Below are 22580 nucleotides of genomic sequence, written 5' to 3'. Positions count from 1 at the left end.
AGAAGGCTGACTTATTATTTTATTATATATATATTATATTAAAACTATACTAAAAGAATAGAAGATTTCATCAGAAGGCTTGAAAGGAAAGGAATGGAATGATAAAATCTTGTGACTGACCAGAGAGTCCAAGCCAGCTGGGCTGTGATTGGCCATTAATTAGAAACAACCACATGAGACCAATCAGAGATGCACCTGTTGCATTCCACAGCAGCAGACAATCGTTGTTTACATTTTGTTCCTGAGACCTCTCAGCTTCTCAGGAGAAAAGGATCCTAACAAGAGGATTTTTCAGAAAATATGTCTGTGACAGGGCCCTGCTGGGTTTTGGGGTCTGTGACAGCCAGGCAGCTCATTCTGTGCTGATCCCACCACCTGATCCATCCTTCTCTGCTCCATCTCACTTTGGCTGTTTCAACAATGAATTTCCCCATTCTGGTGGCCCAAGGATGCTGTGGGGGGAGGTTTGGGGTGCTCCCCATGCCAGTGATGGGTTCTCCAGGGAATTCCTGCCTGTGGATCAGGCAGCCCTGATTGTGTGACATTGCTGTCCCTGCTTTGTGACATTCTGTGTTTTGTTCCTCCAAGGGCCCACGAGGAGCACAAGGAGCAAAAGGCCCTCCAGGAGCCCGGGGCCAGGGGGGCTTGCAGGGCTTCCCTGGCCCCCGAGGGGCTGCAGGGCCACGGGGACCAGACGTGAGTGCCACTGCTGGAATGGAGTGTCATAGGGGGGAGCACAGGTGTGACCTGTGTCACAGTGTGGGGACAGCCCTGAGGGGGGCAGGCAGTGCTGATTTATGGGATCTCTCCTAAGGGATCCCTTTAACAGCACTGGGGAGCTTGGCACAGAGCCCCAACCTTGGGGCTGCAAACGGAGCTGTGCCCTGCCTGCTCCACACCTCTTCACCCCAAAATTCTCTGCTGGGTTCACTGATGCCAGAGCAGCCTCAGGCACAGGATTGCCAGCCCTCCCCAGCAGCTCTGCAGGATCCCAGAGTCCCCGCTCTGGGTCAGCTCCTTTGCAGCTTTTGGGAGAAGAATGTTCATGGATTGCTCGTTTTGTGCCCCTTTCTGACTCCTGCCAGGCTCCTGGAGCCTCTGCTGGCAGCCTGAAGGGCTTTGGGGATGTTCTTCCTGCAGTGTGTGCTCTGAGGGAGCTGAATCCACCTCCAGCCCCGTGTTTGAGGCTGGCTGCTGATCCCTAGAGATTCCCAGCTTCTCAGGAAAATGAGGATTACTTCCCGAGCCACCTTTCCAGTCTGCAGGGGCTGCCCTCCCACTCCCAGAGCTTTTGGGATACCTTCCTGGATCTGCTCTTTGGCTCTCCAGGATGAGTAACAGCTCCTCCCACCTCTCCAGGAGCTGGGGATGGAGCAGGAATCCTCCCCTGCCTTGTCCCCCCTCCCAGGCAGTGCTGCTGGGCTGGAGCAGGGAGCAGCCTTGGCACAGCACTCCTTGGAATTGCCTTTAATTTGTCCACCAGGAAACAAAGATATCTTCAACCAAACTGCTGAGATTTTTCTTTCTGCCTGGTTTTTAGCCCTGGGGCATGGGGGAAGTCCCCATTCCCACCAGAGCTCAGCTGGTGCCATTATTGATGTCACCTCTGCTCACACTGGCAGTGTTTTTCCCTACACCAGCAGCAGGCTGGTGACTCCCCCGGGACCTGGGGCTGTGTTTTCCCTGGATGATTCCTCCCCTCTCTCCTGGCAGGGGGAAGAAGGTCAGATTGGCCCTGCAGGGCTAAACAGCAGCGAGGGCCCCAAGGTCAGTGCCAGGATTTGCTGCTTTCCCAGGGGCTGCCCACTGCCTTGCAGGGCAAACAGGGATGTGCCCACCCTGCCAGGCTCCCAGGGGCGCCATCCTGGGGGGGCTCCAGCCTCTTGGCCCCCTCCCCTGCCCTGCCCCTGTAAATTTGCAATGTCTGTGTTTTCCTTTGTGTGGATTTTAGGGATGCCAAGGACCTGATGGCCCCAAGGGGACCCCAGGACCACGGGGAGCCCGGGTAATTGATGGGGTGCTGGAATTTGGATCTTGGAGCAGCTTTGGCTGTGGGGGATTGAAACAAGCCTGGATTGAAACATCCCTTGTTTGGTTTGGGATGTGCTGGGGCAGAGCACTTCCTTCAGGCACAAGATTTTCCCCCAAATGTGCAGCCTTGCTGCTGGCAGAGGGATGGTTTGGTGATTCCTGGTGTTTTGCAGGGCCGTGTGGGGCAGCGTGGGCTGGTTGGAGTGCCTGGACCACCTGTAAGTAGAGGATATCCCACATCCCTGTGCTGCCACGGGGACCTCTGGGACATGGGAGCAGCATCCTGGGATGGGGCCAGACCAGAGGGTCAGGAATTTGAGCAGGAAAAGTTGGGGGTGAACAGCTCAGGCTGTGGCACGCTGCATTTTGACAAACCACCTGCTCAACACCCCGACTTCCTCCAGAACGCTGAGCACAGAAAATTCCAGGAAAGAACTTTATAAGGAAGCTCTGTTATTCGGAGCTGAGGCTGGTGAAGGAGCCAGGAATAAATAGCTGGGGCAGGAGGAGGGAAAACCCAGCTGAGGTGTTGCTGGTGGGAACAGCTCCCCTCCCACATGGATGTTATTTCCCATCCCATGGTGGGATGGAGCAGGGAGGAGCTGCTGGAACTGTGGGATGAGCTGTGCACTGAGGAATCCACAGCTGATGTCCCCCACTGTCACCCTGAGGGGAGGCTCTGGGGCTGCAGGAGCCCTTGTGGGGCCACCCTGAGGCAAACTCTCCCTGCAGGGCTCGCGGGGCGCGCCGGGAGCGGAGGGCGCAGAAGGAAAGCCTGGTACACAGGTTCCCATCCTACATCTGTACTTGCCTGGGGACAGGGGGCTGGCAGGGGTGGGCAGGGGCGGCTGAGCCCATGGGGACACCCCCCAACCTCCCATCCCTGTGACTGTGTGGGACAAGACCTGGCACCATCACTGGGGACACTTCCCACCCTCCCATCCTTGTGGTCATGTGGGACAAGAACTGATACCATCACTGGGGTCACTGCCCAACCTCCCATCCCATGGCCATGTGAGACAAGACCTGATACCTTCAATGGGGACACTTCTCAACCTCCCATCCCTGTGACTGAATGGGAGAAGACCTTGATGCCATCAGTGGGAGCACTTCCCAACCTCCCATCCCATGGCCATGTGGGACAAGACCTTGATACCATCGGTGGGGTCAATTCCCAACCTCCATCCTTGTGACTGTGTGGGACAAGACCTGATACCATCAGTGGGGTCAATTCCCAACTTCCCATCCCTGTGACCATGTGGGACAAGACCTTGATGCCATCAGTGGGGTCACTTCCCAACTTCCCATCCCGTGGCCATGTGGGATAAGACCTTGATACCATCAATGGGGTCACTTCCCAACTTCCCAGCCCGTGGCCATGTGGGATAAGACCTTGATGCCATCAGTGGGGTCACTTCCCAACTTCCCATCCCGTGGCCATGTGGGCGTAAGACCTTGATACCATCAATGGGGTCAATTCCCAACCTCCATCCTTGTGACTCTGTGGGACAAGACCTGATATCATCAATGGGGACACCTCCCAACCTTCCATCCATGACCATGTGGGACAACACCTGATACCATGGACTTTGCCATGATGGGGACTGGGAGATGCTGTTCTACTTCTCCATCCTCATCCTCATCCTTCTCCTGCAGGGCCCCCCAGGGATCGTGGGCAGCCCAGGCAGGAGGGGACCCCTGGTGAGTAGAGCTGATTTCTGCCCTTCCATCCCTCTGCTGAGCTTTATCCCTTTGGGAATGTGCTTCCAAAGCATGTCCATGGGCAGCTGGGGGGTGCTCCTCTGGAATCCTGCTGAGGGGGGAAGGATTGGGAGCAGGACAGGGGGATTTCCCACCCCTGGCACTGCTAGCCTGAACATATCCAGCAGCAAGACTTGGGCTGGCAGCAGGTTTTCCCTTCTGCAGGATATCATATATTTATCTCCCTCCATGGTTCCTCTGCTCCTTTCCTCCAGGGATTTGCTGGTTTGCCAGGGGGCCGTGGGCACGCTGGAACTTCTGGATCCATAGTAAGGAAAAAAGAAATGTTCCTCTGCATGAACTGTGTGTTTTTCTAGGTGGGATGTCAGTGGGGCTGGTGCTGCTGGTGGGGAATGAGAGACTTGGGAATCAGGGCATCTGGAGAACCTGATCTTAGCTGGTTGATAAAAGACATTAAAAAGTCTCAGTGGTGGAAATAACTGGGGGTAGGGAAGAGCAGCATCATTCCCCCAAGGAATCGGCCTGCTCCAGGAACTGTGCTGCCTTCCTGAGCCTGGCAGGGTGTCCATGGGGAATGGCAGCTCAGGGAAACCGTCCATGGCTGAGCAGGAGCTGGCTCTGGGTGCAGGGAGGAGATCTCAGTGGCAGAGGGTGGCACAGGTTCAGGGGGAGGGTGCTGGCACTGCCCAGGCTGCCCAGGGAATGGGCACGGCCCCGAGGCTGCCAGAGCTCCAGGAGCCTTTGGACAGCGCTGCCAGGGATGGACAGGGTGGGGTTGTGGGGGGCCTGGGCAGGGACAGGGGCTGGGCTGGGGGATCCCTTCAGTCCCTTCCAGCTCAGTGACCTGGGATGGAGACCTGGAACAGCTCCTGCAGCTGGAGCAGCTCCTCCTTGAGAGCTTGCACTCAGCTGGGCTTGGCGGTGATGTTGAGAGCAAGGATTGTCACCTGCCCTGGTGGCAGCCCTGCCAGCCATGGTGCTGGCCTGCAGGAGCCACCAGGACCAGGCACAATGGCCCAGTTTGCCTCCTGTGACCCTGTTGGCCCCACGAGTTCAGGGGCAGCAGTGGGGGCTCAGCTCCTCTCAGCCTCTGACTGACACCTCCTCCCCAATAACCCCAAAGGGCTCTCCAGGAAAGCCTGGACCTGATGGAGACCCGGGCTGCTTGGGCCCAAAGGTGAGAGCTGGGGTTTGGGGGGCTGGTTGGGGCAGTGATGGCGCTGCACAGCCCCCAGAGGCTCTGAGCTGCTCTGGGGGGATCCCATGGACTCAGCCCAGGGGATCCTGTGGGATCACTGAGGAAGGGAGCGGGCCTGACTGCATCCCACGAGTGGGGGTTTGCTGATTCCCTTGTTTTGCCTGCCAGGGGCTGCCTGGGAAGCCGGGCTTGGAGGGGCCACAAGGACCTGTGGGCACCTATGTAAGTGATGGAGGGCACATGGCAGGGGCTGGACTGGGAGGAGGCTGCAGCAGCCTCCAGCTGGGCACTCCCCACCCTCCCAGGGCTCCTGCCTTTCCCTCAGCCACCTTCTCCCAAAAACACAGCAATGCCAGGCAGCCCCAGGTGCCTCCTAACCCCAAGCTCTTCCCAGGGCTACCCAGGACCTGCTGGAGACCGTGGGAGGTTGGGACGCAGGGGAGACAAGGTAGGGATGGGACACCCCCTCCAGCACTGGGAGCATTGGAAGCATTGTTGGGGATGAGTTTTGAAGCCAGTGGATGGGTCTGGAGGTGTCCACAGTCTCCAGCAGCCATGGTGGGAGGAGAACAGCTGGATCTGCCTCCCACAGCAGGTGAACCATTGGCACTCCAGCACCTCCTCTGCCCAAACACCTCTGGATTGTTCTAAGAGCTGCTTTTCATTTGTTTTGTTGAGCTTTTTAAATTTAAAAAAATATATTTTTTTGCATTAAAAAGTACAGAGGAAAGGAAATCTTTCTTGCCTCCTAACAGGGAGAAAGGGGAGCTCAAGGTCCACCAGGATTTCCAGGAAAAGCTGGTCCAAAGGTAAGCACTGCTTGCTGCTGTTCTGGGCAGCTCCAGCCCCTGGAAAGCACCAGACAAGTTCTCTGGTCTGGGCTGGGAATGGGGAAAATGGGAAAACTTTGCCATAGGGTGTGGAGACCCTGAGAGGCATTCCCTGGGTTAGGGAGACACAAAAAGCTTCCCTCAAAAGCTGTTTGACCCCATTGGCTCCTTCCCCTTGTTCCTTTGTCCCTGAGCCCCTCCCTCCCTATTCTCCCGCTGGCCCTCATCTTTGTACTGCCCTATTGCACTGATCAGCCCCTCCCTCTGGGGACACAAAACCCCGGGCTCCCCCCTGAGTGCTGGCTTTGGACCCTGACCATCTCAGGGTGTGCAGACCCTGAGAGGCATTCCCTGGGTTAGGGAGACACAAGAAGCTTCCCTCAAAAGCTGTTTGACCCCATTGGCTCCTTCCCCTTGCTCCTATGTCCCTCAGCCACTTCTTCCCTATTCCCCCTCTGGCCCTCATCATTGCAATGCCCCCATGCCACTGTTCAGCCCCTGCCTCTGGGGACACAAAACCCTGGGCTCCCTCCTGAGTGCTGGCTTTGGACCCTGACCATCTCACCATGCAGCTGAATTAAACATCTGTGGATATCATGCAAAGGCCCTTTTTGCTTCCTTACCCCGGACTTTATTGGCAGCTACTTTGGCTGCTACAATAGAGAACTTTTGCCAGTCTTGCAGTTAAATTGGCAGGGTGCTCAGCCAGGGCTGTGTCACCCATGGTGCTCTTGTCCCCCAGGCCCTGCCAGGTCCTCCTGGTCCTCGTGGTGCTCCAGGCTCCCAGGTAGGGCTCTCCTTGCTCCCTGCATTCCTGGCTGCTGCAATCCCTCTGCATGGGTGTGTGACCTGCAGCACACCCCCTGTGCTGCCTGCAGCATGGATCCATCCCACAGCCCTTGATGGGGGCAGGCAGGACCCTGCTCCCACTCCCTGCTGCCTGGGCTCTGTCCTGATGCAGCACAGACACCGCTCAGATGGTCCCATATTGGATTTGCAGGAACCCCTGTGGCAGGGAGGAATGATGAATCTGACTCCATGTTCTCAGAAGGCTCATTTATTACTTTATAATACTATAATATATTAAAGATATATATATATATATAAATGTAAGTATTATAGTATACTAATATAAATATATTAGTATACTATAATACTATACTAAACTATACCAAAGATTACAGAAAGGATACTTACAGAAGGCTAAAAAGATAATAATGAAAACTCCTGACTCTGTCCAGAGTCCTGACACAGCTTGGCCCTGATTGGCCAAAGAGTGAAAACAACTCACAGCAGAATCCAATGGAACAATCACCTGTGGATAAAAAATCTCCAAACACATTCCACATAAGCACAACACAGGAGAAGCAAATGAGATAAGAATTGTTTTGCTTTTCTCTGAGGCTTCTCAGCTTCCCAGGAGAAAAATCCTGGGTGAAGGAATTTTTTCAGAGAATGTGAATGCTACAATTCCAAAACAATCTGAGCAAAGCCTCCCCCTGGTCCCAGTTCCATGGACTGACTGACTGGACACTGCTGAACATCCTTCTTTTCCCAGGGCAGAACAGGTGACCCAGGTCCTCGAGGGCTCCCAGGGCTGCCTGTAAGTGCAGAGTGAACCTTGCTGGGCTGGGGGGATGTCCCACAGGGTGGGAATCTGTTGGAACCCTGGTTGCTGAGAATTTCAGACTGTCTGTGCTGCCAGGCACTGACCCCCAGGAGAACACTGCATTTGGCCTGAGGCTATGGAGAAGCTTCCAAAATAGAATGGCAGAACTGGGATTGTGGGTCTGGAGTTTGAATAGAAGGGTGTAATATCACAGGGTGGAAAACTTATTAAATTTTTAGGATATAGTGATATATATATATATAGCATGATGGAGGTTTTAGGGCAGAGGCTGTGCCTGCTTCTTCACATTTCTTCATAGTTTAAGTAGTATTGTGTAATTAGATAAAGTCTGCATTGCAGGCCACAGGTGGTTGGTTATTGGGTTAAAAGTAAAAATAAATTAAATGTCATTTCTTAATTAGACAGTTTACCCTTAAATACCTTGTAGAAAGAGAAATACAGTTCCATTTTTAATTTGTTTGAGTGAAGTACTGTAGAAGACACAGTTTGTGAGACTATAATATAGATAAGAACTAATAAACATCTGAGTCCAAACAAGAAATATTGTCTCACACATTTAACCCTGACCCTAGAGAAAAAAAAAAAATACAACTCAACAGACATCGTTGCCCACTCCAGGATATTTTCATCCCTGGGGTGGTTGTGGGGCAGGGAACACCCCAAACCCTGTGTGTGTGGCTGGTGACAAGTGGGGTGTGGGGACAGCAGTGTCCTGCACCTGCAGGGATGGGGCAGGTGGCACCTTTGGACCCTGAGGTGACCCAACTGCATCAGCCATGGGGCTTTCCCTGGCTTAGGCCTCCCAGAGCTGTGTTTTGGGGGGCCTAAGGGGCTTTCTGGCCTTGCAGGGTGTTCCTGGCACAAGAGGCCTGGATGGCATGCCCGGGAAGGCTGGTGCAGGAGGAGAAAGGGGCGCTCCTGGAGCAGCTGGGGCTGCTGGCCCACCTGGCCACCCGGTGAGTGCTGCTGGGAGCCCTCCCTGAGCCTCTCAGCAGGACAGGGATTGGGGGTTTTCCTGCAGCTGCACCTCTGGGGAGCCTCCTGAAGCACCTGCAGGAAGGGAAGGAAAAGGGAAGTGTTGCAAGGGGCATGAGGAGCTGGAGCATGGATTCCCTTCCCATGGCCACATGTGGTGTGTCAGGACATCCCAGACCCCCCTCGGGAGCTGCAAAGGCTCCTGAGCTCGGGCCAAGCCCCTCTGCTGATGTGGGCTGTTTGTTCTCAGGGCCAGGAAGGTCCAAATGGACGTGAAGGACCTGCAGGGATGAGAGGAGACAAGGTGAGCATAAAGGAGAGGATTTGGTTTCCCTAGGAGCTGCCCAGAGCCTCGGGCTCACCCCACTGACCTCCCCGGGGCTGGCGGGGGGCAGCACTGCTCCCAGCTTGGCCCCATCGCTGTGGGATGGGGATGTGCATCTCGGGGGAGCTGCAGAGACAGAACCACCACGGCTGCTTGTCCTGCCTTTGTGTCCTCTGCAGGGCGAGGTGGGACATCCCGGGGCAGCAGGAGTCCGCGGGCTGGATGGGGAGCAGGTACAGCAGCTGGCACCTGTGTGCCCACCCCAGTGGGGCTGCTCCAGCCTCCCCCTCCCCAGTTCCCTGCTCCAACAGGCTGCTGATCCTCAAAAAAGCCAGAAGGTTAAAGCTGTGAGCTGTGCTAGGGCTGGGCTTTTCTCTCCTCCACAGGGACCACCAGGACCGCCAGGAGCAGAGGGTCAGCTGGGGCCCAAGGGTGAGCAGGTGGGTGCTGGGGGTGCTGCTGGGGGTGCTGCTGGGCTCACCCCACTCCTGCAGGGTCACACAGGCACCTGAATCCATGGCAGGTGTTTGAAAACCCCTCCCCAGCATCCTCATGCCTGGGGATTGACGTTGCTGGGCATGGCAGGGGAGGTTCCATAAGAAAACTGGGTTTTTCCCAGTGTGGTGGTGTTTGTGGGTCCCATGACGAGGGAAGAGATGAGAATCTTGACTCCATGTTTCAGAAGGCTGATATCATATTTTTATATTACATAATATATAATATAAAAATATTATAGATGATATATAAAATATGATCAGTGAGATATGAGATTATAATATATTATATATTACATATATTATATATTATATTATAATATATATTATATTATATTATATTATATTATATTATATTATATTATATTATATTATATTATATTATATTATATTATATTATATTATATTCTCATATCTCATCGATCATATTTTATCTCATCTATCATATTTTTATATTATATTCTATATTCTATATTCTATTATATATGCTATACTAAAACTATACTAAAGAAAGAGAAAGGAGACATCAGAAGGCCAGCAAGGAAGGGAATGGAATCATAATAAAATCTTGTGACTGCTCGCAGCCTCGACACAGGTGGCTGTCATTGGTCATCAAGTAAAAACAAATTTCACATGCTGGGTAAACAATTCTCCAAATCACATTCCAAAGCAGCAAAACATGGAGAAGCTGAAGCTTCCCAGCTTTTCAGGAGAAAAGATCCTGGCAAGAGGATTTTTCAGAAAATATGTTTGTGACATTCCAGTATTGGGAAATGATGGTGGTCAGAGCCAGGCTCAGCTGGAAAAGACAGCCAGGAATCATCCTGGTCATCTTCATCCTGTCCAGGGAGAGGCAGGAACCCGTGGAGCTCCAGGCATCAGAGGGAGCCCTGGGGAGCCGGGGGACAAGGGGACAGAGGGGCCACCAGGACGGCCCGGGAAGCAAGGCAAGGAGGTACGTGTGGGGCTGTCCCCACAGGGAATGGGAATGGTGCTGCCTCTGGACCCTGCCCATGCCATGGCTTTGCCCCACAGAGCCTGGGATGCTCCCATGGAACTGGGGGTTTATGTTTTGGGGTCCCCATGCTGGGCAAGGTGTGCTCAGCTTTGTCCCTCCTCACTTTTGGGGTAGCAGGGTCACAGCTGGGGTGATCTCCCAGCACAGGAGGTGAGGCTATGCCTTATCCAGCATCAAAATCCCAGCCAGGGGAGGGTGGAAAAGCCCATGGAAATCAAAGCCCAGCTTTTAACCTGCCCTGGGATGGGGCTGGGGAGCAGCTGCTGTGTTTGATGTGAGCATTTCCCCCCGGGCAGGGTGACACTGGTGACACTGGGGACCCGGGCGAGCCAGGACTGCGGGGATGGAAGGTGAGGGGTGTCTCTAACCCTGTCCCTCTTTGCAGTACCTCGGGAACACCCTTGGCCTGCTCAACCTCTGTGACCGTGTTCACAGGGCTCTTAGGATGAGGGAAGAGATGAGGATCTGACTCCATGTTTCAGAAGTTTTATTTTATGTTATGATTATATTCAGAAGTTATTATTTTATGATCTATATTATATTAAAACTATACTAAAAGAATAGAAGAAAGGATTTCATCAGAAGGCTAGTTAAGAATAGAAAAAGAAAGAATGATAACAAAGGCTTGTGGCTTGGCCTCTCTGTCTGAGCCAGCTGACTGTGATTGGCCATTAATCAGAAACAATCAACATGTGCCAATCACAGATCCACCTGTTGCATTCCACAGCAGCAGATAATCATTGTTTACATTTTGCTCCTGAGGCCTCTCAGCTTCTCAGGAGAAAAATCCTAAGGAAAGGATATTTCATAAAAGATGCCTGTGACAAACCTCTGCAGCTCCATGGTGGGGACAGAGCAGGACAGGGGTGTCCCCATGGCTGAGGAGCAGCCCAGGGTGACCTGCCCTCTGTGGCAGCTGGCCAGAGGGTGACACAGCTCACCTCCATGCAGAAGCTCATTTACTGCTGTTCCTTTTCCCTCTGTGTGGTGACACTTTCTCCATCCCTGAGCAGGGCAACGCTGGCCCCAGGGGCCCTCCTGGAATTCCTGGTCCAGGAGCTGCCACAGGTGAAACTGGAGGCAAAGGGCAGAAGGGAGAGAAAGGCCGAGAAGGTTTGCTGGCAAGTACAGCTGGGGCTGGGCTCCCTCACCCTCCAGTGGAAACCCTGGGCTCTGGGAGCTGCAGAAAACCCTAGGAACTGTCAAATCTCCATAATCAGGGAGATTAATGTCTCACAGGCATGACACAAAAACTGGGTGTTGCTGGCACAAAAGGAAGGTTTGGGTTTGTGGGGCATTTTGGGGCAATGCTGCCTCCAGACAAACTCCAGCCCTGCCAGGCTGGGAACATGTCTGCCTCTGTGTGCCAGGGCCAGGGCGGGGTCCCCGGAGCTGCAGGACCTGCTGGAGCCAGAGGATGGTTTGTAAGTCAGATCGTGTCCCCCCTCCCCTTCCAACCTGTCCCAGTCCTGGTGAGGGGACATATGTGTGACTGGGAGCACTGGGAGGGGACATTTATGTGACTGGGAGCACTGGGAGGGGCCATCTCTGTCACTAACCTGGTGAGGGGACATTTGTGTGACTGGGAGCACTGGGAGGGGCCATCTCTGTCACTAACCTGGTGAGGAGACATTTGTGTGACTGGGAGCACTGGGAGGGGCCCATCTTTGTCATGGGTCTGGTGAGAGGAGATTTGTGTGACTGGGAGCATTGGCAAGGCCCATCTCTGTCTCAGGCCTGACAGGGGACATTTGTGTGACTGGGAGCACTGGGCAGGGCCCCATTTCTGTCCCAGACCTGCCAGGTGACATCTGTGTGACTGGAGCCACTGGACAGGGGCCTTCTCTGTCATGGGTCTGGTGAGGGGACATTTGTGTGACCAGGAGCACTGGCAGGGGCCTGCCTCTGTCCCAGACCTGGTGAGGGGACATGTCTGTGACTGGGAGCACTGGGCAGGGGATATTTGTGTGACTGGGAGCACTGACAGAGCTCCATTTCTGTCCCAGACCTGGTGAGGGGACATTTGTGTGACTGGGAGCACTGGCAGGGCCCATCTCTGTCACAAGCCTGCCAGGGGACATGTGTGTAACTGGGAGCACTGGCAGGGCCCATCTCTGTCCCAGACCTGGTGAGGGGACATGTCTGTGACTGGCAGGGCTGGGTGACCCGTGTTCCTCTGCTTGTGCCCTGAACAGGGCGGGACAGGACTCCGAGGTCCTCCTGGGCTCGACGGTCCCGAGGGAGAGAAGGTACAGAGAGATGATGGCTCCAACCCTTCATCTCCGGGTGAAACTCCCTTTTCTGGCCTCTTCCCAAGCTCTCCCAGTGGGAATGTGCTGGCACTGGATGTCCTGGGCAGGCTGGTGACAGGGGGACCTGCCATGGGACACCCTGAGATCCAGAGCCAGCAAGGCAGGGAAGGGTTTTCCATGGACAGAGCTGTTTCCCCTCCTTCCCCAGGGAGATCCAGGGCCACGAGGTGTGGATGGACCTGCTGGGGCTGCAGGATTTGAGGTACTGATGCCTGGAATGTTACAGAGCTGGGAATTGCCAAAGGCTTCTCCATTTCCAGTACAACCCAAAGGATTTATTGCCCCTTCACTGGCCAGGTCAGGGGGCTCAGAAATGAAGAGGGGGTTTAACACCTCATACTCAGCACTATTCCCAGAACCCTAAAACCCCCAAACTCCCGGTACCTAAACCCCCAAAATCAGACCCTTTCCAGCACCCAGTGGTGCCTCATGGAAAACCTGTTCCTGCTGCTGAATCCTGTTCACTCCCACATGGTTCCCAGGGCTGGCTTGGCCAGCTGAGCGTGGGATGTGGGACAGGATGCTCAAAGTCCCCTCAGAGGTGAAAGACACGGTGCTGAGGGGCTTTTTCTGAACCCCCATGCCCCCACAGGGACAGGCTGGAGATGATGGAGTGAAGGGAGATGGTGGCAAGCCCGGCCCAGTGGTGAGTACCAGCTCTGCCCCCAGAAATTCCCTTGGGAAAGAGGTTTGGTGGCATTTTGGGATGTGTCTCACCCTGGGGGTGGCTGCAAAGTGAGCTCTGCCAGCCTGGCCATGGCTCCCAGCTCTGGGACTGAGTCACTGCTTCCTTGGATTTCCCACAGCAAAAGCTCCAGAAAGGAATTTTAATAGAGCTGTTAAGAAAGGAATTTTAATAGAGCTGTTAAAAGCCATGCCAAAGTGCCAGGGCTGTTGCACAGGTAACACTGGGCTGCTGCAATGTGCCTGAGGCAGCTCCAGGGCTCTGCATTTCCTTGGAGCAGATCCACAGGTGTCCCTGTGGCTCCAGGAGCTGCCCAGTGCCCCAGGATGGGCATTCTGGGCATGGCAGAGAGCCCCAGATGTATTGTGGATGCCCTGAGCTCAGCTGCAGGATAAATCCCACCTGCACCCAGTTTTCCCACCTTGCAGTGCTGCTCTGCCCAGGCTAGATATGTCCTTATGGAATCCCAGAATCCCAGAACTGGCTTGGAAGGGATCTCAAAGCTCTTTGGATTCCATCCCCTGCCATGGGCAGGGACACCTTCCACAGGTTGCTCCAAGCCCTTAGCTTGGGTGATTTGCTGGGAGAGGTCAGGCTCTGGAATAAACTCTGGGTGGATTTGCTGTGAAATAAACCTTAGGGGGATTTGCTGTGGAATAAACTTCGGGGCAGATTTGCTGTGGAATAAACTCGAGGGAGATCTGCTGTGGAATAAACTGCAGAGGGATTTGCTGTGGAATAAATTCCAGGGGGTTTGCTGTGGAATGAATTCCAGGTGGATTTGCTGTGGAATAAACTCTGGGCAGATTTGCTGTGAAATAAACTGCAGAGAGATTTGCAGTGGGATAAACTGCGGGGGGATATGGTGTGGAATAAACTCTGGGCATGTTTGCTGTGGAATAAACCGCAGGGGGATGTGCTGTGGAATAAATTCCAGGTGGATTTGCTGTGGAATAAACTGGGGCAGATTTGCTGTGGAATAAACTGCAGGGGGATGTGCTGTGGAATAAACTGCAGGTGGATTTGCTGTAGAATAAACTGCAGGTGGATTTGCTGTGGAATAAACTGCAGGTGGATTTGCAAAGCTCAGTGCAGCTAAAATCCCTCGAGAGGCAGCTGCTCAGGCCCTGCTGAGGACAGGGGTGAGCAGTGTCCCCCTCTCTGTGCTCTGCAGGGCTCACGGGGGGCTCAGGGCCTGGCAGGTGCCCCTGGGCTCCAGGGCTACACCGGGCATGAAGGAGCCAGAGGAGTGGTGGGCACCAAGGGCCAGCCAGGCCGGCAGGTAACACCTCTGCTCCATGGGGGACATCCTTGGCACAGCTCTCCCTGGGGACAACAGCCCCAGCTGTGCCTTCCCCTGCTGCCAGCCTCATGTTTTGTCCCCAAATGAACTCAGGGGACTCTCGGGCCACCGGGTGAAGCTGGAGCCACCGGGCTGAGTGGCACTGAGGTGAGCAGGCTCCTCTCTGCCCCATTCCCTGCCCCAGCTTTTCCAGCCTCCCACATCTGTGTCCCTCACAGAATAACCCAAATATCTGAATAACCCAAAGGTTTGGATTTGCCTTGAATTCTGTTTTCCTTCTTAGGGCCTGGTGGGTGCAAAAGGGGAGCCAGGAGAACCGGGAAAGCCAGGACAAATGGTGAGGAGTGGGATGGAGCCAGTGGAATGGACAAATGGTGGGAGTGGTGGTTCTCCCTGAAAGAGGCTGGGGGATGCTGGCATCTCCTGGATGTGCAGAAGTCCAATGCAGGCACCAACTCCTGCTCCTGCTGAACCCTCCCTGAGCACACTGGGGCAAGGCAGGGAGGGAAGCCAGGAGGGGCATCCCTGGCACAGCATCCTCACAGCAGGTTTTCCTTCTCCTTTGGGGTTTTAGGGGGCTCCTGGACAAGCTGGTCCTAAAGGACGGAAGGGCCGCAAAGGAGATAAGGTACCCCCAAAATCCTTCCCTGGGGATGGCACCTGAGGGGTCTGCCCAGTGGGCATGGCGTGGGCAGGACTGAGCTGGGGGGACCATGGAGAGAAAACAGTGGGAATTGCCCAGGAGGATCTGTTTATCCCCACCTGGCAAGCCCAGGATGCTCCTGGGCTGGTTTTTGGGTGAGGGGCTGGCAGATCCTGCCTCCAGCCTGGCTTGGGGGCACAGGGGCCTCCCCAGCTCTTGGTGCCCATCTCCAGAATCCCCCAGTGCCTGCTGGGCTCTGTCCCCATGTCCTCCTGCCCACTCCTGGGATGTGGCTGAGCTCTTGGAGACCCACATCCCCCCTCTCCTCTTCCTCCAGGGCGATGCAGGACAGGAAGGGGACAAAGGTGTCCCAGGAGAAGCTGGCAGACGGGTAACTGGCACTGCTGTCCCCACCAGGGTGGCACGAGCTGCTCCTTGGAGCCTGTGTAGGCTCTGCAGGGTGGTCCCAGTTTTCTGGGGGCTCAGAATCCCTGGAGAGGGGATCCTGGAGGGATGAGGGGTGGCTGGATCAGTTTGGAACTACCTATGAGTTTTTCACCTGTGGTCCCCAGGGCAAGCGAGGCAAGATGGGCCAGCAGCCCCCACGGGGTCCCTGGGGACACAAGGTAGGTGGCTTTGTCAGGCTGCCTTGGCCCCCTGGCAGTTTGGGGGTGCTCCCACCTGCCTGAGCCCCGGGTTAGAAATGAATAAACAAGGATAACTGAGGGCTCTGCCCCCCCAGAGCCTCCCAGCCCAACAGGGGCACCTCCCACACCCACAGCCCCCATGGGCTGCTCTCCCTGCCCTGGAGCATCACCCTGGGCACAGCCAGGGCTTCTCCCTTTGCATTTCAGGGCTACCCAGGTGACAAAGGACTTCCAGGACCCCAGGGCCCCCAGGGACTCTATGTGAGTATCAGTGTGGGGTTTATGGGGGCTGGCTGCTCCCTGTTTGACCCCACTGTGTGACCCAGCAGGGACCCGAAGCAGAGACCTGTTTAAAATGAGATGAGGGAAGTTTTTAAAATGGTTCATCCACCTCCTTCTGTCTTCTCCTCCCAAATGAACATCCCAGGAGGGTTTGGGTAGTCAGACAAAGCACTTCATCCCTAAAATGTGGTTCTGGAAGCCAAATCCTTCTTTTAGGTATGTGTCTGATGCCAGGCAGTGCTGAGCACTGGTGGGACTGTGCCCACCTTCCCAGAGAGCTGGCATGGAGAGACAAACTGCAGCCAGCAAAAAGGACCCAAATACTCATTTAATTACTAGAAATTGCTTTTTTCTCTGCTTAAAATAAAAAAAGCCCAACTTTGGGGCTTTGCAACTTCACAAAAAAAAAAAATAACCCAAGCTGGAAATTCTCAGCCAGCCAAGGCACCTCCAGTGCATTTTTAATGGGCTTTGCTGAAGGATCCTCCTGAAGGCAAAAATCAAAGAAACAATGAGAAAATGCCTCAAAGTTTCTAAAACTGCCTGAAATCCTCAGGATCCTCCGGTGTGGGGAGGGCCCTCCTTGCCAGGGGCTGACAGGAGCAGCTCAGCCCAGGGTGAGGCAGTTCCATGTTTCTCTCTTAGGGCATCCCAGGGCTGAAGGGCATCAAAGGAGACCCTGGACCAAAAGGACACAAGGTAGGGGACACGTGCCAGGCACAGCAGGGACACTGGGCACAGGGTGGCATTTAATTTGCTGAATGCCATCCTTTATTCCCCTCTTTTTGAGGCCTGATGGCTCCACCATCTTTCTCTGGGGTTGGCCACCATGTTCTTGAGTGCTGGGAGATGGAACTTTTAGATTTTCTCCCAAATCCAGGCCTTTTGCAGCTTTTCCATCCTCCTGGAGTTGCAAGCAGCAGTGTGTCTTCTTTCCCACCTTAAAAAAGAGTAAACCTCCCTCCTTCCTTTCCGAGCCTTTGGTAAACCGCCTCCCACCATTGATGCTTATCCCATCGCTGACCCACCCTCTCACGATCCCATCCTGATGGATCCCAATTAACCAACCCCCCCATCCATCCCTCCCTCCCATCCCTCCCATGGAAAACCATTGACCCATCCCAATCCCATCCCATGGATGCCATCCTATCCCATCCCATGGGTGCCATCCCATCCCATCTCACTGATCCCATCCCATGGATCCCATCCCATCCTATCCCATGGATCCTATCCCATGGATCCCATCCCATCCCATCCCATTGATCCCATCCCATTTCATCCCATCCCATCCTATCCCATGGATCCCATCCCATCCTATCCCATGGATCCCATCCCATCCCATCCCATCCCATCCCATCCCATCCCATCCCATGGATCCCATCCCACTAATCCCATCCCATCCCACTCCCTGGCGATGGGAAGCTGCTCAGAGCCTTCAGGAAAATGAAACTTTGGGAATAATTAAGACTTTAAATTTATTGTCACCTCAGTGAGCAGCTCCAGAGAGCAGGCAGAGGGGAGGCTGTGCTGGGATTTCTCCCCTGCTTCTGGTTTCAGCACAACAAGAATCTTCTTTATTCTCTCCAAGTGCTTCCTAGCAATTTCCAAGGTTTTCCTGAGAGATGTTTTAGTCTGGGACGATCCTTTCATCCCTGCTGCTGCCTCTGTCCCCAGTGTGGGTGCAGTGAATTCTCTGGAACAATTCTTTGGTGTTTGGGGGTTTTTGCTCCAGAAGTTTTGCAGCCAACCATGAGTGGGAATTTCCCCACCCACACTGGTGTCCTGGGGTTCTGTCCTTCCCTTTGCCACCACAGCTCTCCCTGACTCTCTCCTAGGGCGAGAAGGGCAGCAAGGGTGACCTGGGCCAGCAAGGGGATGATGGCTTCAAGGTGTGTGACAGGTTTTGCTCTTTTCCTTCCCCCTGGCCCCTTGTCACCCTGTGTGACATCCTGCCACATTTCCAGGGCAAGCCAGGACCCCATGGTGTCCCTGGGAGGCCAGGACCCAAGGGAAGGCAGGTAAGGACAGGGTGGAGAGGAATGTTAGGGACTGAAATGAGTATTTGGGGTGAATTTCTTGTTTTTCCATATAAAATCCACGTGGGGAAGGGGCTGGGTTGTAGAAGGATGTGGGGCTGGGGGATGTCCTGTGCAGTGCCCTGAGCTCTCTGTTGTCCTTGCAGGGTGACAGTGGCCCCCCTGGCCCACAGGGACACCCTGGAATTCCCGGGACACCGGTGAGTCCTTCCCCCTCCTGCAGGTTTGGGGTTCACTCCTCACCCCACAGGGATGCAGCTTTGATCCCACCTGCCTCCCTCTTATCCTGGTCCTGTCCTTTTCCTTCCAGGGCTTGTCTGGACCCAAAGTAAGTGGTGGGGAGCAGCTGGAGGGGGATCAGTGGGATCAGCCTTGCCATGGGATCCCTCCCCTCCTTCCCACTCCAGGGCTGCAGGGTGGGGGTGCAGCTCAGCACAGCAGCATCTCCCCCATTGCTTTCCTTCCCTTCTGCACCTCCTCCTCTGGCAGGGGCTGAGAGGCTTCCCAGGCCTGCCAGGCCCCAGGGGCACACCAGGAATGCCGGTAAGCAGAGCCACAAACTCCCCTCAGCCCAAAATCTGGGTCCCTCACTCCCCTAAACATGGCAGCGAAGCCCTGCCATGCCATGCTGTCGCTCCATGGGGATGTGCAGCTGCTGGCACTGGTGGAGGAGCTGCTGAGGGGCTCGTGGGCAGCAGCCAGTGCCACCAGCACTGTCATTGTCCCCCAGGGTCTGGCTGGCCCCCCTGGTCCCAGCGGGCCTGCAGTGATGCTGTCCCAGGAGGAGGTGCAGGTGAGTGACCCTTGCCCAGGAGGGAAAGTGTGGTGGTGTTCACAGGGGTCTTAGGATGAGGGAAGAGATGAGAATCTTGACTTTATGTTTTAGAAGGTTGATTTATTATTTTATGATATATATTATATTAAAAGAAAATACTATATTAAAACTACACTAAAAATAGAAAAAAAAATTCATCAGAAAGCTAGCAAAGAAAAAGAACAAAATAAGAATAAAATCTTGTGACTGATCAGAGAGTCTGAGACAGCTAGACTGTAATTAGTTATTAATTAAAAACCACCACATAAAACAAATCAAAGATGCACCTGTTGCATTCCACAGCAACACATAATTATTGTTGTTTTTTTTTCCTTTGAGGCTTCTCAGCTTCTCAGGAGAAAAGACCTTAATGAAAAGATTTTTCAGAAAATATGTCTGTGACAGGAAGGGGCTGCCAGGGATGCAGTCCCATGTCCTGCTCCTTCTGAGGCCCCCTGTGCACCAGGACCGAGAAGATCCAGCTACTCCCTCTCCCCCGCTGCTTGTCCTTGTCCCCTGCATGTGCCATCCCTGATGATGCTCCTGGTGGGGGGATCTGTGGTCAGTTTGGTGATATCCCCTCCTTTTTTTTCCAGCACCTCATTTATTCCTCCAACCACTTGAATTACACCCTGGTCTGGGCTCTGCTGGACGCCCTGAGCCAGGAGCTCCAAGCCCTTGTGGACCATCCCAATGGCACCAAAACCAACCCAGCCACCACCTGCAAGGAGCTGCTGCTGGCTCACCCTGGCCTGCCCGATGGTACCAGGGGCATGGGGGACCCCCTGGGCCTGGCCTGGTGTCCAGAGCCTGGGAAGGGACAGGCAGCTCTTTGAAATAAAGAGGGAATAAGGATTTTGGGGAATGAGGTCAGATGGGCTTTGTGGGCATTGCTGGAGAAAGGGGCTGGCAGCCAGGCCACCAGCTGGGGTGGGATGGCACTGTGGGGCACCCTCCCTGTGCCAAACCTGGGTGCCAGGGCTGTCCTTTCCTCCCTCCAGGGCAATACTACATCGACCCCAACCAGGGCAGCCCCCAGGATGCACTGAGGGCCTTCTGCAACTTCACAGCTGGGGGGGAGACCTGCATTGCTCCCGTGCACAACCAGGTACGGGGGTGGCTTTTATGGGGCAGCTGCAGCCCCGAGGGACCCCTCAGCATGGCTGGGGACAAGGGCTGGTGGGGCTGGAGAGGGACAGGGTGCCCAGTCCCTCGCTGTGGTGGCCAATCCCTTGCTGTGGTGACAGTCCCTTGCTGTAATGCCCAGTCCCTCGCTGTGGTGACCAATCCCTTGCTGTAGTGAACAGTCCCTCGCTGTGGTGGCCATTCCCTTGCTGTGGTGACCATTCCCTCGCTGTAGTGACCAATCCCTCACTGTGGTGACCATTCCCTGGCTGTGGTGACCAATCCCTCACTGTGGTGACCATTCCCTGGCTGTGGTGACCAATCCCTCACTGTGGTGACCAATCCCTCACTGTGGTGACCATTCCCTCGCTGTAGTGACCATTCCCTCGCTGTAGTGACCATTCCCTCGCTGTAGTGACCAATCCCTCGCTGTAGTGACCATTCCCTCGCTGTAGTGACCAATCCCTCGCTGTAGTGACCAATCCCTCGCTGTGGTGACCAATCCCTCGCTGTGGTGACCAATCCCTCGCTGTGGTGACCAATCCCTCGCTGTGGTGACCATTCCCTCGCTGTGGTGACCATTCCCTCGCTGTGGTGACCAATCCCTCGCTGTGGTGACCATTCCCTCGCTGTGGTGACCAATCCCTCACTGTGGTGACCATTCCCTGGCTGTGGTGACCATTCCCTCGCTGTGGTGACCAATCCCTCGCTGTGGTGCCCACTGCCCTGGCAGGGAGTGAGGATCCTGGTCACAATGTGTGCCAGGCTGCAGGGACACACAGAAGCTCTGTGCTGGCTCCTTGTCCTGTCAGCGCCACTATCCCCTGCTGGGACAGCGTGACAATTGTCCCTGCTCCCCGCAGGTCCCCATCAAGGCTTGGCTGAGCACCTACAGCTCTGAGAACACCTTCGAGTGGTTCAGCACCTTGCCTGGGGGCTTCCTGGTGAGTGCCCGGCTGGAACAGCCACGGGGACACAGAGCTGGGGCAGGCGTCTCCAAGCGTCCCTGCAGTGCTGGGACAGTGTGGGAATTTGCAGGGTTCCCAGGATGAGGGAAGAGATGAGACTTTTGACTCCATGTTTCAGAAGGCTGATTTATTATTTTATGTTATATATATTATATTAAAAGAAAATGATATATTATAACTACACTAAAAGAATAGAAGAAAGGATTAAATCAGAAGGCTTGAAAGGAAAGGAAAAGAATGGAATGATAATAAAATCTTGTGACTGACCAGAGAGTCCGAGACAGCTGGACTGTCATTGGCCATTAATTAGAAGCAACCGCATGACACCAATCACAGATGCACCTGTTGCATTCCACAGCAGCAGATAACCATTGTTTACCTTTTGTTCCTGAGGCCTCTCAGCTTCTCAGGAGAAAAATCCTGGCAAAGGGATTTTTCAGAAAATATCATGGCTACAGGACAGCACCAGGGTCCCCTGGCTGTGCACAGAGGGATGTGACATTCCTTCTGTGAGGAACTCCAGCGCTGAACAGGCAGCTGGACCCTGCCAGGGTTTAGCCTTGGGGGAGCACAGCCCACCTGAAGCAGCCCCCACATGCCGGATGTGAAAAACGCCAATCACTTGTTTTTAAAATGTTAAAAGTTTACTAGTTTTTAAAATGTTAATAGTTTAATAATATAATGGTTATAAAATAGTAATATAATTAGAGTAATAATAATTTGGACAAATTGGATTAGGACAATATGGGAGAATGAAAACAAAGAGTTACGGACAGTCCGGGTACCTTTTCTGGGCAGCATAAGCCTGAAAAGGGACCCACGTTAACAGAGGATTAACCCTTAGAAGCAATAGCCTGTTGCATATTCATACACCTCATACATGATGGATAAATTCCATTCAAACACAGAATTGTGTCTGGTCAGTGTCAACTTCTTCCTCTGAATCCTGACGGCTCTTCATGGCTGAGCAAGGCAGGAAGAAGTTTGTTTCTTCTGATAATGGAGCAATAAATTCCCTTTCTCTGAAAGATTTAGGTGTCTCGTGGCTGCTATCTCGGTGCAAGTCCTTTCTTAAAAAAAAAGTATCTTACATAGCATAGTTTCTATTTTAACATTATGTTATAACCCAAAACTATATTTAACACACTACTTAAGAAAACTAATTCAGCATAACTATCTAACATAGCACATACAATATTCATTTTAATATCTGCGACAAGCCAATGCTAAAATAAGCATTTTTCCCACCGGATTTCCCTGCAGCTGGAATACGCGGGGGCCAGCCCGGTGCAGCTCCGCTTCCTGCGCCTGCACAGCCACCGCGCCGCCCAGAAGGTCTCGTACTCGTGCAGAGCGGCCCCGCAGCGCCGCCGGCCCCAGCCCCGCAAGGAAATCCGCTTCCTGGCCGACTCCCGGGAGCACAGCTACACCGCCAGCCTGCACGGCTGCCTGGTGAGCCTGGCCCGCGCAGCCCTTGCGCCTGCGTTAGAAATGGACACTCCAATTTCATCATTAAGGAATGGTTTATTAATATAAATCAAT

General features: G+C 54.0%; 1 protein-coding gene across 1 annotated transcript in view; it reads left to right on the top strand.

Annotated features, from left to right (window-relative positions):
- Positions 1-22580, top strand: part of LOC115911036 (collagen alpha-1(I) chain-like) — a 93118-nt gene that overhangs the window by 68621 nt on the left and 1917 nt on the right. Inside the window, 42 exon segments of the mRNA XM_030961703.1 lie at positions 589-696; positions 1714-1767; positions 1952-2005; positions 2205-2249; positions 2764-2817; positions 3688-3732; positions 4008-4061; positions 4877-4930; positions 5120-5173; positions 5346-5399; positions 5707-5760; positions 6524-6568; positions 7340-7384; positions 8260-8367; positions 8637-8690; positions 8891-8944; positions 9098-9151; positions 10053-10160; positions 10520-10573; positions 11237-11344; positions 11594-11647; positions 12419-12472; positions 12684-12737; positions 13128-13181; positions 14395-14502; positions 14617-14670; positions 14807-14860; positions 15098-15151; positions 15504-15557; positions 15739-15792; positions 16021-16074; positions 16741-16794; positions 17931-17984; positions 18060-18113; positions 18278-18331; positions 18442-18459; positions 18621-18674; positions 18862-18924; positions 19542-19707; positions 19947-20053; positions 20934-21014; positions 22302-22490. Of these exon segments, the coding sequence (XP_030817563.1) occupies positions 589-696; positions 1714-1767; positions 1952-2005; positions 2205-2249; positions 2764-2817; positions 3688-3732; positions 4008-4061; positions 4877-4930; positions 5120-5173; positions 5346-5399; positions 5707-5760; positions 6524-6568; positions 7340-7384; positions 8260-8367; positions 8637-8690; positions 8891-8944; positions 9098-9151; positions 10053-10160; positions 10520-10573; positions 11237-11344; positions 11594-11647; positions 12419-12472; positions 12684-12737; positions 13128-13181; positions 14395-14502; positions 14617-14670; positions 14807-14860; positions 15098-15151; positions 15504-15557; positions 15739-15792; positions 16021-16074; positions 16741-16794; positions 17931-17984; positions 18060-18113; positions 18278-18331; positions 18442-18459; positions 18621-18674; positions 18862-18924; positions 19542-19707; positions 19947-20053; positions 20934-21014; positions 22302-22490 (2802 nt within the window).

The sequence above is a fragment of the Camarhynchus parvulus genome, chromosome 17 (assembly GCF_901933205.1).
Source record: "Camarhynchus parvulus chromosome 17, STF_HiC, whole genome shotgun sequence".
Classification (NCBI taxonomy): domain Eukaryota; kingdom Metazoa; phylum Chordata; class Aves; order Passeriformes; family Thraupidae; genus Camarhynchus; species Camarhynchus parvulus.
The sequence above is the reverse complement of the archived record's forward strand: the minus strand, read 5'-3'. Positions and strand labels throughout refer to the sequence as shown.